We start from the raw sequence: 15,213 nt of genomic DNA, 5'->3' as shown, positions 1-15,213 counted from the left end.
AAAGGGAAAGACGATTTTTATCGGCTTGATAACTTTAGTGAATGTTCATGAATAAGAGGATTATTAGTACACCGTACGTACTAACAAAGAAATATGTAACTCCGTATAGACAGATAAAGTCTAAGAAAAAAACGTATCTCAGAACCATAGAGAAAAACGTACGGTGACCTAGATGGCGGTACACCTTTGGGGGGCGCTCGGCTAGATGGCGCTAATATTAATATTTGACATTTTAACACATATCGAGCTAAGAATATGGACCAAATTGTCAAAACTGAGGTTCAAAAGTTTTAAGCCTGTGTCCAGAGATGGCAGTCTATTCACTGTGATTACACACTTTACTTTGACAGTGACTCTCAATAAAACTTGATCCTCTTTGGTACTAATAAGACAAAAAATTTGTACATACAAGTGGAAAATATCACTTGGTAACAATTGATATTTACCGCTAGCTTTTCGGTGGAGAAATATTCGATAAAACCTTCATACATCTGTCCGATCCGCAGTGGGCTAGCGTGGGGACTATCGCCCGGCGCCCATTGACGCGTGAGAGTAGAGTAGTAGTCAATTATAATTACCATTCTCTTTAGATGTGTTCTTCAACAGCGGTAATATTTTTTCAAGGTATTCGTTTAGATCCGGAAGCTTCTTCTCCCATGACTCTTTCATCTGGCGCAGTGTTTCTTCATCGTGTTGCTTGGCCAGGCCGTTGTGCAGTTCTGATATGGACATAAATAACATTATGAATTTGAGGGACACAAATTCTACAGCATGTCTATTCCATACGGGCGAATATCTTAATAATAATAACGATAAGTATCGGACCTAAGGAGCCTAACTACAAGGTTTTTTTTTAATAGATGAGATTTTTTTAATACATAGTAATTCAGCATGCAATGTATTATGTCCACATCAATTAGCGTACCCACCTAAACGTTATACGACAAGACGTTTATGTCATGTCAAATTAAGTTGGACGGTGTACATTGCTGCTTGGCCAGATTTAATAAAAAAATAATTATTCTTAATTAATAACACACTTTACACTTTTTAACAATATGATTATCCTATAGATACGATTCGTATGATCAGATACTATAATTGGATACATTATTGGCCCATATGGAATCCACACGCTGTATAAGTATTTTACGAAGTAAAAATATTTAAAAATTAAAATTGTGCGTCTAGTGGGACGTAAATAATTTGTATAAGCATCACTGCAAGATATCACTAAAGGCTAGATGCATCAAACACAGTTAGTAGACACATCAACGTCACGCAGTAAGTCTATGGAAATTCCCATACAAATTCCGATAGCTCAATTCGATAACGAACGGTTTGGTGAAACCGACCCTAAATGTTTAACCAAGAGGTTTAACTACTCGTACATAATTAACCAGGAGCTTAGAGTACGAATATTAAAATCCAGTTTCTCTAGTAAGATCGAAGACACAGAAGGGTGCCATGTAGACAAAAGTAAATAACATTCGCATACAACTTTTTATAAAGCGGAGTGAAGGTAAAGCCTTTACGAGTGTTTATGACCTCACAAATCATTCCAACTGGGATAGTAATAACCACGGTTTTTTCTTACAATATGGACGCTGACATCGGGTGGCATATTACTTTTCGTTTAATCCAGAGTGACCGTAAGCATCGACGCATTTGAGCAAATCTTGCATTTTGAAATACAAACGCCCGCATTACTTAGTGCGTTTTCACATTATCCGATCCGATATCGGATGTAGGACCGATATCCCATACATTACAGGCGCCATCTTGGATTTTTTCCATTGAAATCCTTACGACATCCGATATCGGATCGGATAATGTGAAAACGGCCTTATTGCGGAAGTTTGTTTCGATCACCAACCTAACCTTATCCATAAATTGTTTTCATTTGCAAGATTACCCACAGTTTAAAATAAGAGTTGTAGGTGTGATTTACTAAATGGATATAAAATAATAAAATAAATATTCAAACTCATAGAATATAATAATGCAGCATTTCAACATTGAATGAATATTTTCTCTGTATTTTTGTAGAAAAGCCTTTTTGAGATACCTTAAATTAGACCCGGTCCTTAAGCCTTTTCACTTTAAACATTTCATGTTTTTGTAAGTGTGAATGAGCTTACATCATGTGTCCATGTTTTAATGTGTAATTTAATTAAAAATGAAGTTTAATATCAGATTATCAAAATTATTCTATGATTGCTTAAATGTCCCAGTTATTTGCTACCGCATCTTCTTTTGCAGCCGTCCGTTCCCACCCCGTAAACCCGCTACAGTTACCGCTAACTTTTCCGTAACGTTATTAGCTTTCGGAATCAACGTCGTTCTGGGTACCTAGCCAACTTGACATTGACAATCGTTTACGTTCCGTAGCGTATTGTAGTTAGCCCTCTCTATCACTCTTCTGCATTGCGCGACAGAGCCAGATGCGTTTCGATCGACACGGAGGGTCAACTATTATCACTTCGGTTAGCCCAGCTGGCGGCCGGTGTAATGGGTTGTAAGAGCGGGCGTCGAAAATTAGACCTGCGCAATATCATTCATAAAAGATCCGACCCGTATTATAACTCAGCCTATTTTGGTAGATGGATAGGACCTCTTGAGAGTTATGGTGCCTACGAATTATAGAGTAGTGTTATGGAAAAGGAAGTGGTATAGCTGCGTTATACGCCATTCCAAACCTACATATGTATTATACAACCCTGAAAACTCCAGTCACTATTTCGTATTAACGTATAATTATTTGTATAAGAATTTGTAGTCATTAAATGCTAAACCACCAGTTCAATGTAAGCTGCCAACTCTTCAGCTGAATCTATAAGCAAAGGTTTAAAACTAAAATCGAAGCTTTATTAAAATTAATGAATCAGTATTAAATTTAACGAGAGGAACTTCGATACGAGGGGAAAATAAACTGAATTTATGAAGACTAACAAGGTTCAGCAAGGCTTCGTCCGTCGACATCTTGACAATATCCTTGAAGGCGATAAAACATCTGGCGACATTTTGTTGAAGAGTTCGGCCATTGAAAACTTATCTTAAACGAGTAAGAACACTTATATCCTGAAGCGTTTTACATTTTTTATAGCCGGCATAAATCTTCAGAGGGTGTTTTTAAAGAACAAAATTGCTCTTACGGGCGATGAGAAATTAACTTTTTACGCGGACATTCATCTCGAGCACGAAGTTGTTAGAAGTTTCGTGAAATTTTGAGATTTAATGAGACTTAACAATTATCTTTTGTAGTTTGGGAGTTAATCGGTACGCGATATATTTTTTTACAAATATTCTTTGTATGTTATAAATTATTACGAGCTTTGTTGTAAATTTTTTTTCATCACACTCGCACACTAAATGTGATTTTGCACGCAGGCGGAGCGTGAGTTATAGAAAAATCGTTCTCCCAAGGGAGTTATGAAATTTCTAGTACCGTATATTTCAAGTGTAATGAAAAACATCCTTTTACGGACGCGCGATGGTCGCGCGACTTTATCAAACCTTATCGATATGGTAGTAATGAAAAACGGTCGCGCGATTGTCGCCCACGTGTAACTCGGGGAGTATGAATATTACAAACTCGAGTCTTTAAATCGCTCCGGCAAACCGTCGCGATTTAACTTACTCTCGTTAGTAATATTCAAGTTCCTCCCCTTGTTGCACAATGTACTATTATATATTTTGTTTTACTTACATTCGGTTTGGATTGCGATATTGGCAAATTTGGCACTAAAGCGAAATACATGCATAATAAATAAAGTTAATAAACCTTAAGATAGATGCATCTATCTCAGTTATATTTTTAGATAGGCAGAACCCTAACTAAACTAACACGTGACTTACCTATGTACGAAGGTTAATTAAATTATAAATTTGTTATATTCTTTGATCATGTTTACCTTAAAATTATTATAATAATTTATAAAATATGTGTGCAAAATTATGAAAGTTCTTACCTCTCAGTGAACAATTTATAGTTGTTCCACAATCATAGTCTGTTGAAAATCGCAAAGTATTCTCCGAGGTATCTGCAAACGTGACCAGCTGAAAGCAAAGAAAAATAAAATGTTACTAATGTTTATTATGGAATGTATTAAATTAAATGACAAAAATTTTAGTTTTATGCTTAGCCTTGGTTTCCATAGTGTTTAGAATATGAACATAACGCGGTGTATAGGAGGAAATTATATTCACAAATACGTATATTGACCGGGATATAAAAAAAATAGAAAAATAAATAAATAAATATTAAATCTATTTCAGACCAGTTCAGTCCATACATTGGAGGATACATTTTTTCACTAAAACTAAGACTAAGACTAATATAGGTAACTTATTCTATTTAAGTTAATAAAACAAAAAACAAAACAGTTACATTAAGTAGTTTTTAGGGTTCCGTAGTCAACTAGGAACCCTTATAGTTTCGCCATGTCTGTCTGTCCGTCCGTCCGTCCGTCCGTCCGTCCGTCCGTCCGCGGATAATCTCAGTAACCGTTAGCACTAGAAAGCTGAAATTTGGTACCAATATGTATATGAATCACGCCGACAAAGTGCAAAAATAAAAAATGGAAAAAAATGTTTTATTAGGGTACCCCCCCTACATGTAAAGTGGGGGCTGAAATTTTTTTTTATTCCAACCCTAACGTGTGATATATTGTTGGATAGGTATTTAAAAATTAATAAGGGTTTGCTAAGATCGTTTTTTGATAATATTAATATTCTCGGAAATAATCGAAAGGAAAAAAAGTAACTTTTGAACCATATTTTAAAAAAAGAAAAAAATCACAAAAGTAGAACTTTATAAAGACTTTCTAGGAAAATTGTTTTGAACTTGATAGGTTCAGTAGTTTTTGAGAAAAAAACGGAAAAATACGGAACCCTACACTGAGCGTGGCCCGACACGCTCTTGCCCGGTTTTATATATTAGGCCGTAATCCTTTTTGATTTTTCAAGTCAAGCTTCCGATGTTTCGAAGCAGTTATATCAACACGATACATATAAGGGCCATTTTTTTCAAAGTTGTCCACCCCACTCTTTTTGTAACATAGGTATTTTTTTCGCGATTCATACTCAGAATCGCGAGGTCTTTCGATCCTAATAGGAGAAAAAAAAAGTCCCAAGGTTTCCATACATTTTTCAAACCTTCCATTCCGTTACCGCCATACAAAATGTATGAAAAAATGGTAACGGAATGGGAAAAAACCTTGGGACACTTTTTAGGGTTCCGTAGTCAACTAGGAACCCTTATAGTTTCGCCATGTCTGTCTGTCTGTCTGTCCGTCCGTCCGTCCGTCCGTCCGTCCGTCCGTCCGTCCGTCCGTCCGTCCGTCCGCGGATAATCTCAGTAACCGTTAGCACTAGAAAGCTGAAATTTGGTACCAACATATGTATATCAATCACGCCAACAAAGTGCAAAAATAAAAAATGGAAAAAAATGTTTATTAGGGTACCCCCCCCCCCCCCGGTTTTTTTCTCCTACATGTAAAGCGGGGGCTGATATTTTTTTTTCATTCCAACCCCAACGTGTGATATATTGTTGGATAGGTATTAAAAAATGAATACGGGTTTGCTTTACGCCTCCGAATCCGCTTCCGCTATCGCTAATTTTTATTTCACACCTTCGCCTCCGCGACCGGTATTTTTTTACCGAAGTTATAACAGAGTTGAACGCATTCCATTTGGCGCAGGAGCACGTTGTACCTATAAGTTTTGACTATATCTCAATACCATCAACCTTCTTAAAAGTAGTTAATCGGTACTCGGCTCCGCATCCGGATCCGATAACTCCGGATCCGTAACTCGGCTCCGGCTCCGAATCCGACTCCGTTAGTTTATTTACTACTTTTAAGAAGGTTGATGGTATTGAGATATAGTCAAAACTTATAGGTAAACCGTGCTCCTGCTCCAAATGCAATGCGTTCAACTCTGTTATAACTTCGGTAAAAAATACCGGACGCGGAGGCGAAGATGTGAAATAAAAATTAGCGATAGCGGAAGCGGATTCGGAGGCGTAAAAGCAAACGGAAGTTCTGACTTAACGGATCCGGAGGCGAAGGTCCGTAACATCCCTACTGACAATAAGTACATATTATTAAGAAATATTATTCGGAAGTTGGAAAATACGTACTTACTAAACTTATTAATTATTACATTTATTTTTTGAATAACTCTTTATCAGTAAGATTTAAGACAAATTATTGATTTCTTAGAGAAATTAATTTTGTAATTGAACTAAAGAACCTTCTCTAAAAGTTAACGGAAATCAATAAAAACACGTTATATGTAGAATTTGATCACTACGACTACGAAACTAGTCTTTTATAATCCAAACAGGCTTTAAATGCTGTTGATAAAGTGGTACTTTAAAAATACATAGCGTCAGCAATGTACAGGTCACTGTTGTCAGTTTTCAAAAATTTATTTTCATTATCAATGCTGCGTTTCATTAAACCGATGATATGAAAAACTAAAAAGTTAAATTATCACCAATTATCGCGCTTAGTTACGATACACGATACGCTTACGTGTTGTAGCTAGGTCTACCTATCGCTCTACACTGAGAGAAATTTGCATTGTGAATTTAACAAGTTCGACTTGTTGCGGTTTATCCGTTTGAATCAGCCAAACGTATGTTTAAAACAATATGTGTCAGGTTGTTTTTATAAAATCGACAAATTCAAATGACAAGTAGCTTGTTGTTTGAACCAAAGAGCACGTAGGCGCTATTTTAACCAAAAAACTTGTTGAACGAACATGAAAACTGGTTGTATTTTCTCTCAGTGTACCGTAGTGGCGTTACATACCTAGCCAGACAGCGATAAATTCGATCCCCACGGAGTGTCAACAATTGTCACATCGGCTAGGTTGGCTGGTTCGTTAAGTTGCTGTATGTCCGGAAGGCAAACTGCAAAATATATCGTGAGCTCAGAGCGCTCAACGTATTGGTGCTCCGTTGACTCTAGGCACACAACATTTCGAAAAAAATACATACATACATACATTACATATAATCACGCCTGTATCCCATGAAGGGGTAGGCAGAGCACACGAACTACCAAGTTTCAGTGCCACTCTTGGCAAAAAGGGGTTGAAAGAAATCGAAGTTGTGACATTTCAGTAACAGGTTGTCAGCCTCTCGCCTACGCCACAATTTTACCCATATCCCACAGTCGACTTCTACGACACCTACGGAAAGAAAGGGGGTGGTGAAATTCTTAACCCGTCACTAAACGGGGTTCGAAAAAAATATCTGGTTGTATACACCGTGTTTTTTTATATCCGTTAAATTCGACTCGTCGTAAGGTTTATTATCAGGAACCATCCTGTATATCACTTATATAAATTCGCAAAAAAAAAATTATCGGTTTCATACATAATAATTTAATTTATTAGTGTGAGAGACCCTTAAGAATTACATTCAAGTTAGTGTCAAGTGATTGACAGCACGTGTTAAAACAAAATAACATTAGGATGTGGTAAAGGCTGTCACACACGTGTTCAGTAATTTTGTTAATTTTTTTAATAACTCGATAACCGTAAAAGTTAAGACGCTTGTTTCTTAGAGAAATTATTTATTGTATTTGAAAGAGAAATTAATTTATTATTAATGTATTTGAACTAAAATCTAAAGAACCTTCCCTTAAACGGAATTCAATAAACACAGAGTGTATAAATATAATATATCGTAGTCTACACACTACAAAGCCAGAACGCCAGCTTTGTTGAGGCTAAGTCGATTGTGATCTGTATGTATGTATGTGAAAGAGACACATTAAAACCAGCTCACCCGTATCCACTGTTCAGTCGGCAGCAGCAGATCCCCCGGCTGCAACAAAAGCTGCACTTTGCGCTTGAGCAGTTCATCGTCGCTGAGCGCATGCGCCTTGAGCGCTATGCGCACGTCGGTGGTTTGCGCGCGCGCGAAGATCCCGTAGCTCTTATCGCGTCCAAGCTGCATTAACATAAAAAAATATTATTAAAAAAAGTATAATTAAATGTTAAATGGCCTTAACGCCTTAAATCGCCTTGTATTCTTTACCTACTTATCACTCGTGTCACTTGTACTTGTGTATTACGTAATAATGAGGGGGCACACTCAGGTTATGACAGATGGCGCCTCCTTATTAGTCCATTAGCACAGATAAAGAATTTCATACGTGAGAGCGAGAAGATGTTTTTTTTTCTCTCTGGGGGATAAAATATCAGTGTGCCTCCTCATTGTCGATTCCGTGAATTTATCTATACGCAGGGGGCCGATTTTTGAATCTTTGCCATTCGATTTCGTGAAATTCGTTCAATAATATCTCCACTACTAGAGATTTAAATTCTACAAACAGAATCGAAAACGAGAGGTCATTATCACTAGTTTTAAAATTGCTAGCCGTCCTTCTTCAAAAATAGCATTACGTCGTTTTCCACAGACTTTCGAACGGCAAATTCGTGAGTTCGAAATTTAAAAACCCATCGTAGAATATTTTATTGGGTTGGTAAGAAAGTAATGAGCGAATCATAACCAATATTGTAATTTTTATTTAATTTATTATTTTAATCATTTATCAAAAATATAACGGCCTTCGTTATCTACTACTTGTCTCCATCGTTCTGGTAAAGAATGAATAGCATCGGCGAAGAAGTTCTTAGTTTTAGATTCAAAAAACTCAGCTATGTACTGTCGTAGATGGGCTTGATCATCGAACTTTTTTTCATTCAAGGCATTGCTTAGCGATCTGAACAATGCGTAATCCGTAGGTGCCAAGTCTGGAGAGTACGGTGGATGAGGTATCACTTTCCAACCTAGCTCCAATAGCTTTAGCCGAGTCACTTTTGCAATGTGTGGGCGAGCATTGTCGTGTAAGAAAAAAACTTTAGCATGCTGTGGACGATTCTGACAGATTTTTTGGTTTAAATTTTCAAGCTGATTACAGTATACTGATGCGGTAACAGTCATTCCACTTGGTAGGAGTTCCCAGTGAATAATACCATGAATATCCCACAAAACGGACAGCATAACTTTTTTCGGGTGAGGCTCTGTTTTTGGTGCCTCTATTCCTTTTTCGTTTGGAGCTAGCCACTGACGTTTGCGTGTGTGATTGCGTGCGTGGTGAAGACCCATTTTTCATCTCCAGTGATAAGATGGTCCAACCAGTTGAATGTGCGGCGAAAAGACAGAAGTTGTATGAAGATATCGGCACGGCGGTTTAGTTGATCTCTATCAAGTTCGTGCGGTATCCAAAGACTGTATTTGTAGTTTTTTCCCAACTCGTGTAAATGTGTTTCTATGGTGACATGAGAGCAGCCTAACTCGGTAGCAAGAGTACGACTCGTTAGCCTCGGATCTCCTTCAATTAAGGTTTTTAATTTGGCTACATCAATCTTCACCGGTCGACCAGACTTAGGTTGATCTGATAATGAAAAGTCGCCACTACGAAACCACTGGAACCATCGTTTCGCCGTGGCCTCAGACACAACTTCAGGAGCAACACGCTGACATATATTACGCACTGCTTCGGCGGATGAATGGCCAGACTGAAATTCATATAGTAAGCAATGCCTTACATGCACTTTTAATTCGTCCATTTTCTTCCTTCTATTAGCTCGGCGACAGCTAGTGAATGACTGACGAGAAACTATGCGACTCGCCCTTTATATACTTTCGACCATAGAAGATTCTAGAACTCTCTCAAAAATTTTATGTGGAATTCAATCGATCGCTCATTACTTTCTTACCAACCCAATATTTCACTGGACTAGTGTATATTAATCCTATGTACATACACATATAGTTGTAGTAAATATTAACCAACTCCTGTGAGCTAGAAGGCATATATGATTGAAATTTGATTCAAATATAAGTTTGCTCTCAGGGTTCACGCTTGAATTAGTTTGTTAGACACTGCTCGGTTTCAGCTTATTGGCTACGTAATTTAATATACATTTATCTTAGTCAATCTGTGTAAGAATGTCCTATAATATTTATTTATTTATTTATTTATTTCTACCCGATCTAGTAGTAGTAGACGGCTTCCATTTTGTTATGAAAATTATGATGCACAATACTTCCTTATTTTTTTAATTCAGTATTTTTTTTATTGTCGTATAAACTTTTCTGTAAAGTTTTATATGTTGATGTTTTCTCCTATTTTTCGTCCTAGTTCTAACTTAATATCCTTTGGGATATATTGATTACTAGTTTATGTCCGCGGCTTCGTTCGCATTAAATTTGAAAATTGCGGCATGCTCTATAAATTTTTCCACCCCCATTTAAGGGAAGTAGGGGGGTAAGAAAGAGACAAAAATTAGCCTATATCATACTCCATCTCTTCAACTAACTTCACTTAAAAAATCACGACAATTCGCCGCTCCGTTTTGCCGTGAAAGACGTACAAACAAACAGACACACCCACTTTCCCATTTATAATATTTTATGAATAAGTATTTAACACGCACTTGTTCGACAACAGCAAAAAAGCAAGTATTCAAGAGCATAAACATATAAATAGAGATAAAATTACAAAAAATGGTTGACAAAAGGGCACGCAACTGTCCCGCTCAGTCGTGTCTGTCATGTGTCACGAAAGTTTAAAACAAAGTTTTTTATGGAAAAGATTGGATGTTTGAACGTGCCCCACATTGAATTGCTCTGATATTTAGAATAAGATGAATATTGTACACTGTTGACAATTTAAAGTGCTTATTGTAAGCCTATTTGAATAAATAATATTTTGATTGATTGATTGATTGATTGATTGATTTATTGATTGAATTATATTTTAAATAGTGTAATCTTAGTCTAAGAAAAACTTTTGTTTCGGTACCTTGGAAGATATTATTTGTATTGATTTCTGTATGTGTGCCACAAATTTCAAGGCTTAGAAGCAGACCACCTCTGAGATGGCAGGATGGCCTTTGATACAGAGACTTCCGATGATCGGGATACGTGGAAGAATAAGAAGGAGGCCTTTACCGAACAGTGACGCAATATGAGCACATAATAATTACACGTCAAGATCCGCTAGGTGGCTGGATCAAGGGTCAAATGCAGAAGGCAGTGATCATGGACACGGCGCGAGAGCCTAGCTGAAGACTTCAAATAAATAAATATAAAATACAACAAAATCATACCTTCTGAGCTAGACCTTTCGGGGAGCCTACAAGCTCGTTCCAAGACGCCGTGGCCCTCTGGTCGCAGTGATCTTCGTAGTCCATCTCCACCAGGGCGATGAGAGACGAGAGCCAGCGGCGGTCATCGTCGTCTGAAGTATTGCCGCTGGAAAGCAGCGCGTAGAAGTACACGCAGAGGAGGGTGAATGTCGCTTTCATGTTTTATCTGTGGACAAATTTAAATGGATCTTACTTTATTATCGGTAGGTAAGAGGTTGAGCAATAGGGATGGAGAAGGGGGTAATGCTAAATGTCAAAGTACAAAATATTAAAGAGATATTTTTTCTTATGAAAAAGTGTGCTCTGAGGGAGTCTGTGTCTTGAAACTAGACACCAAAGTCTAATACCGCTACTATATTAATAATTTTCTTTTTAATGTTTTCTAATTATGACACCTATCTTCATCGTCCACCTACGTGGTGTAGGATAAACTCGCATCATTCGGTGACACGCCTAATTCGGTGATACAAGCTTCGAAGCACTATTCCGAAAGACGATTTTTGGTTCATCATCATCATTATTAAGAGGGCCTCGCCCTCCTCTGTCGTTGCAGCATTCTCCAATCGTGCCTATTCTCGGCCTTCGTCTTGACTTCTTGGTATGTGTGGCTACAGCACCATTCCTTAACTTGCGCCATGTATGGCTTTCTAGGTCTTCCTCTGCCTCTCTTCGCCTCGATTTTTCCCTCCAGGATGGTAATGTTGAGTCCTTCGTGTCTGAGTATGTGGCCTATGGATTTTTGGTTGTTTCACCGAATTAGGCGTGTCTCCGAATGAGGCGAGATTACCCTAGAGAAACACTTAAATTATATCCCTCAGCATCTTAATGTCCCTCAGTTCTTCGACACAATTCGAGCAAATGCTCACGGAAATTTAAAAATGGGATCTAAAAATTATATAATAACAAATCATTTTTCATCACATTTGCTGTTTAAAGGTCTCGTTGCGTCTATGTGTACTGAAGAATAATGTACTATTTTATTCCCAAGGGAATAATGGATTTAGTTTTAAGAATTAATACAATCCATACAATACTTCAGGCAAAGGATGTTTCAATCAGCCAAGGATTTTTTTTGCACAACTAAAATTTGACTATTAAGCTATAAAAAAATATTGCACGGTATGGAAAATGCATTTCTTTTTTCAATTATTTCAGTGTGTTTTACATTTATTTTGTAAATTTCACGTAGATAAATCGTTATAATTTGCAATCAGGCAGGAAATTGTGACGGCCATCTCGATTTGCGCTTAACCGCGTTGTCATAGCAACGGGCAGTACAACACCGCCATTCATTGAAGGTTTTACCTTATGATTTTTTTTCTGTGTTTTCCTCTCAAATGTGATGAAATAGTTGTTTGTTATACAAGGGAGCAAAGTTGTATTAACCGAGTGTGGAATTGCAACACGAACTAGCGAATGGATTCTAGGGTTGAACTACGAGCCAGCGAATGGATTCTATGGTTGAACCACGAGCGAAGCGAGTGGTTCGAAAATAGAATCCTGAGCGAAGCGAGTAGTTCAAAAATAGAATCCTGAGCGTAGAGAGTGTTGCAATACTTACGAGTTAAAATAACTTTGCATCCCGTGTGTAACACATAACTTTTCACCTCACTAAAGCGAGGAAACACGCAATAAAAACAACTGGAACATAATTGCACAGAAATAAGTAAATTTGCGTTTATTACAATTTCCACGATGCACCGACCGACACCACAAAAGTTTCAAATTAAGAATCAAGAAGAAAAATCTGATTTGGGTGCGTTCCGTTTCACGCGTTTTGAGATTGCAATGTTACTTAAGGTGCGTTCTGAATAAGTACAATGGAAGAGTCAAAAATACAATTTCTTATACGATTTCAACTGTGTTATGGTAAAATCATGTTATATAATTTTTAAGAAAAAAAAAAACCGTCGCCTTTCGGGTTCTGGTGAAAGCTACTTGCGAATGTTGGATTATGTAGAAATGTGTAAGTATTTTTTAAAACTGCTTTTAATGCTTTAATTATTAGATGGAAACACAAATGAATATACGTATAACGTTAAGGTTTGAGGAGTTTCCTCAATTCCTCATGAATCCGATTATATTATAAGAAATCGAAGCTTGACAAACTTTGACTTCAAAACATATGCTTAACAAACATAACTAAATAAATGTCACTGTTCTGAACTTAAATGCATGCTTTTCTTACAAAAATACCAAAGTCACTATGAGTGTGCCGTTCAGGTTTGAGGAGTTTGGTTCTGGCCATCATCAGCAGTTCCACTGCACCAAATGTCACTGTTCTGGACGAAAGTGCATGCTGTTTTTATAAAAATACCAAAGTCACTATAAGTATGCCGTTCAGATTTGAGGAGTTCGGTTCTGACCATCATCAGAAATTCCACTGCACCAAATGTCACTGTTCTGGATGAAAGTGCATGCTGTTCTTATAAAAATGGCAAAGTCACTATAAGCGTGCCGTTCAGATTTGAGGAGTTTGGTTCTGGCCATCATCAGCAGTTCCACTGCACCAAATGTCACTGTTCTGAACGAAAGTGCATGATGTTCTTATAAAAATACCAAAGTCACTATAAGCGTGCCGTTCAGATTTGAGGAGTTCGGTTCTGACCATCATCAGAAATTCCACTGCACCAAATGTCACTGTTCTGGACGAAAGTGCATGCTGTTCTTATAAAAATGGCAAAGTCACTATAAGCGTGCCGTTCAGATTTGAGGAGTTTGGTTCTGGCCATCATCAGCAGTTCCACTGCACCAAATGTCACTGTTCTGGACGAAAGTGCATGCTGTTCTTATAAAAATACCAAAGTCACTATAAGCGTGCCGTTCAGATTTGAGGAGTTCGGTTCTGACCATCATCAGAAATTCCACTGCACCAAATGTCACTGTTCTGTACGAAAGTGCATGCTGTTCGTATAAAAATACCCAAGTCACTATAAGCGTGCCGTTCAGATTTGAAGAGTTCCGTTCTGGCCATCATCAGCAGTTCCACTGCACCAAATGTCACTGTTCCGTACCTAAATGCATGCTGTTCCTTTATTAACACAAAAATCACCATATGTATGCCTTTCAGATTTGAGGAGTTCCCTCGATTTCTCCAGGATCCCATCATCAGAACTGGGTTCTGAGAAAAATGGGACCAATCTGTATGTATATACATTCAATCAAAAAAAAATTTTTCAAAATCGGTCCAGGAACGACGGAGATATCGAGGAACAAACATAAAAAAAAAAAAAAACATACAGACGACTTGATAACCGTCCTTCTTGAGATATGAGGCGACGGTTAAAAATTGTTTGAATTTTATGTTTTTAGTCGGATACAATCCGATATGAAATTGTTTTTACGTTCACATCACATGATTTGTTAAGACAATTTAAGCACAGGGAGAAAATTGTCATGTCTGGGACATGGCTTTACAAGAAATTATATTTAAAAAAGTAACTAATGACACGTTCGGATTTCAAATATTCTTTGCACTCTTGTGGATAAAATGCGATTTTGCTATCTGTTTTTAAAGAATAAAAAAGTCCTTTCCGAGCTAGTGAGGTGAAAAATATTGTGTGTAACTCAGGATGTAAGGATTTTGTAAACTCGTGTCTATAACCCTCACCAGCCTGCGGCTGTCGCGAGTTATTAACAACACTCGTTGACAAAATCCCCCTTACCTCCCTTGTTGCATAATATACTGTTATGGAGTATTTGAAACCGTCTCTGTATTCCTTAGAAACCCGATAAAAGAACTTGAAACATTTTAAAGAATAATGAGAGATAAAATGGAGACGTATAAAAATAATAATACGATATACGTATTTGATAGGTCATGCCGAATCACAAAGATAAACATTTGTACATGCAATTTTATTATAAAGCAAACCGACGATATCTGACTGATACAGTTCATAATCATATTACCTGTCTTTTGATATTATCACTGTAATATCAATGATTGTAATGAGACGGGTCTCCAACTGAGTAAAGTAACGAATCAAGCGCAAAATATTTTGCCCGTTTATTGTCATTTGAATAAAAGATAATAAT

General features: G+C 37.3%; 1 protein-coding gene across 2 annotated transcripts in view; it reads right to left on the bottom strand.

Moving 5' to 3' along the window:
- Positions 1–15,213, bottom strand: part of LOC125235425 (angiotensin-converting enzyme-like) — a 180,968-nt gene that overhangs the window by 8,097 nt on the left and 157,658 nt on the right. For both annotated transcript variants that reach the window (XM_048141987.1, XM_048141992.1), the window contains 4 exons: positions 11,137–11,341; positions 7,802–7,966; positions 3,972–4,059; positions 579–719 (listed from right to left, as the gene is read on the bottom strand). In XM_048141987.1, the coding sequence (XP_047997944.1) occupies positions 579–719; positions 3,972–4,059; positions 7,802–7,966; positions 11,137–11,334 (592 nt within the window). In that variant the 5' untranslated portion in view covers positions 11,335–11,341. The remainder of the gene's footprint in view (positions 1–578; positions 720–3,971; positions 4,060–7,801; positions 7,967–11,136; positions 11,342–15,213) is intronic.

Source organism: Leguminivora glycinivorella, chromosome 2 (assembly GCF_023078275.1).
Source record: "Leguminivora glycinivorella isolate SPB_JAAS2020 chromosome 2, LegGlyc_1.1, whole genome shotgun sequence".
Taxonomy (NCBI): domain Eukaryota; kingdom Metazoa; phylum Arthropoda; class Insecta; order Lepidoptera; family Tortricidae; genus Leguminivora; species Leguminivora glycinivorella.
The sequence above is the reverse complement of the archived record's forward strand: the minus strand, read 5'-3'. Positions and strand labels throughout refer to the sequence as shown.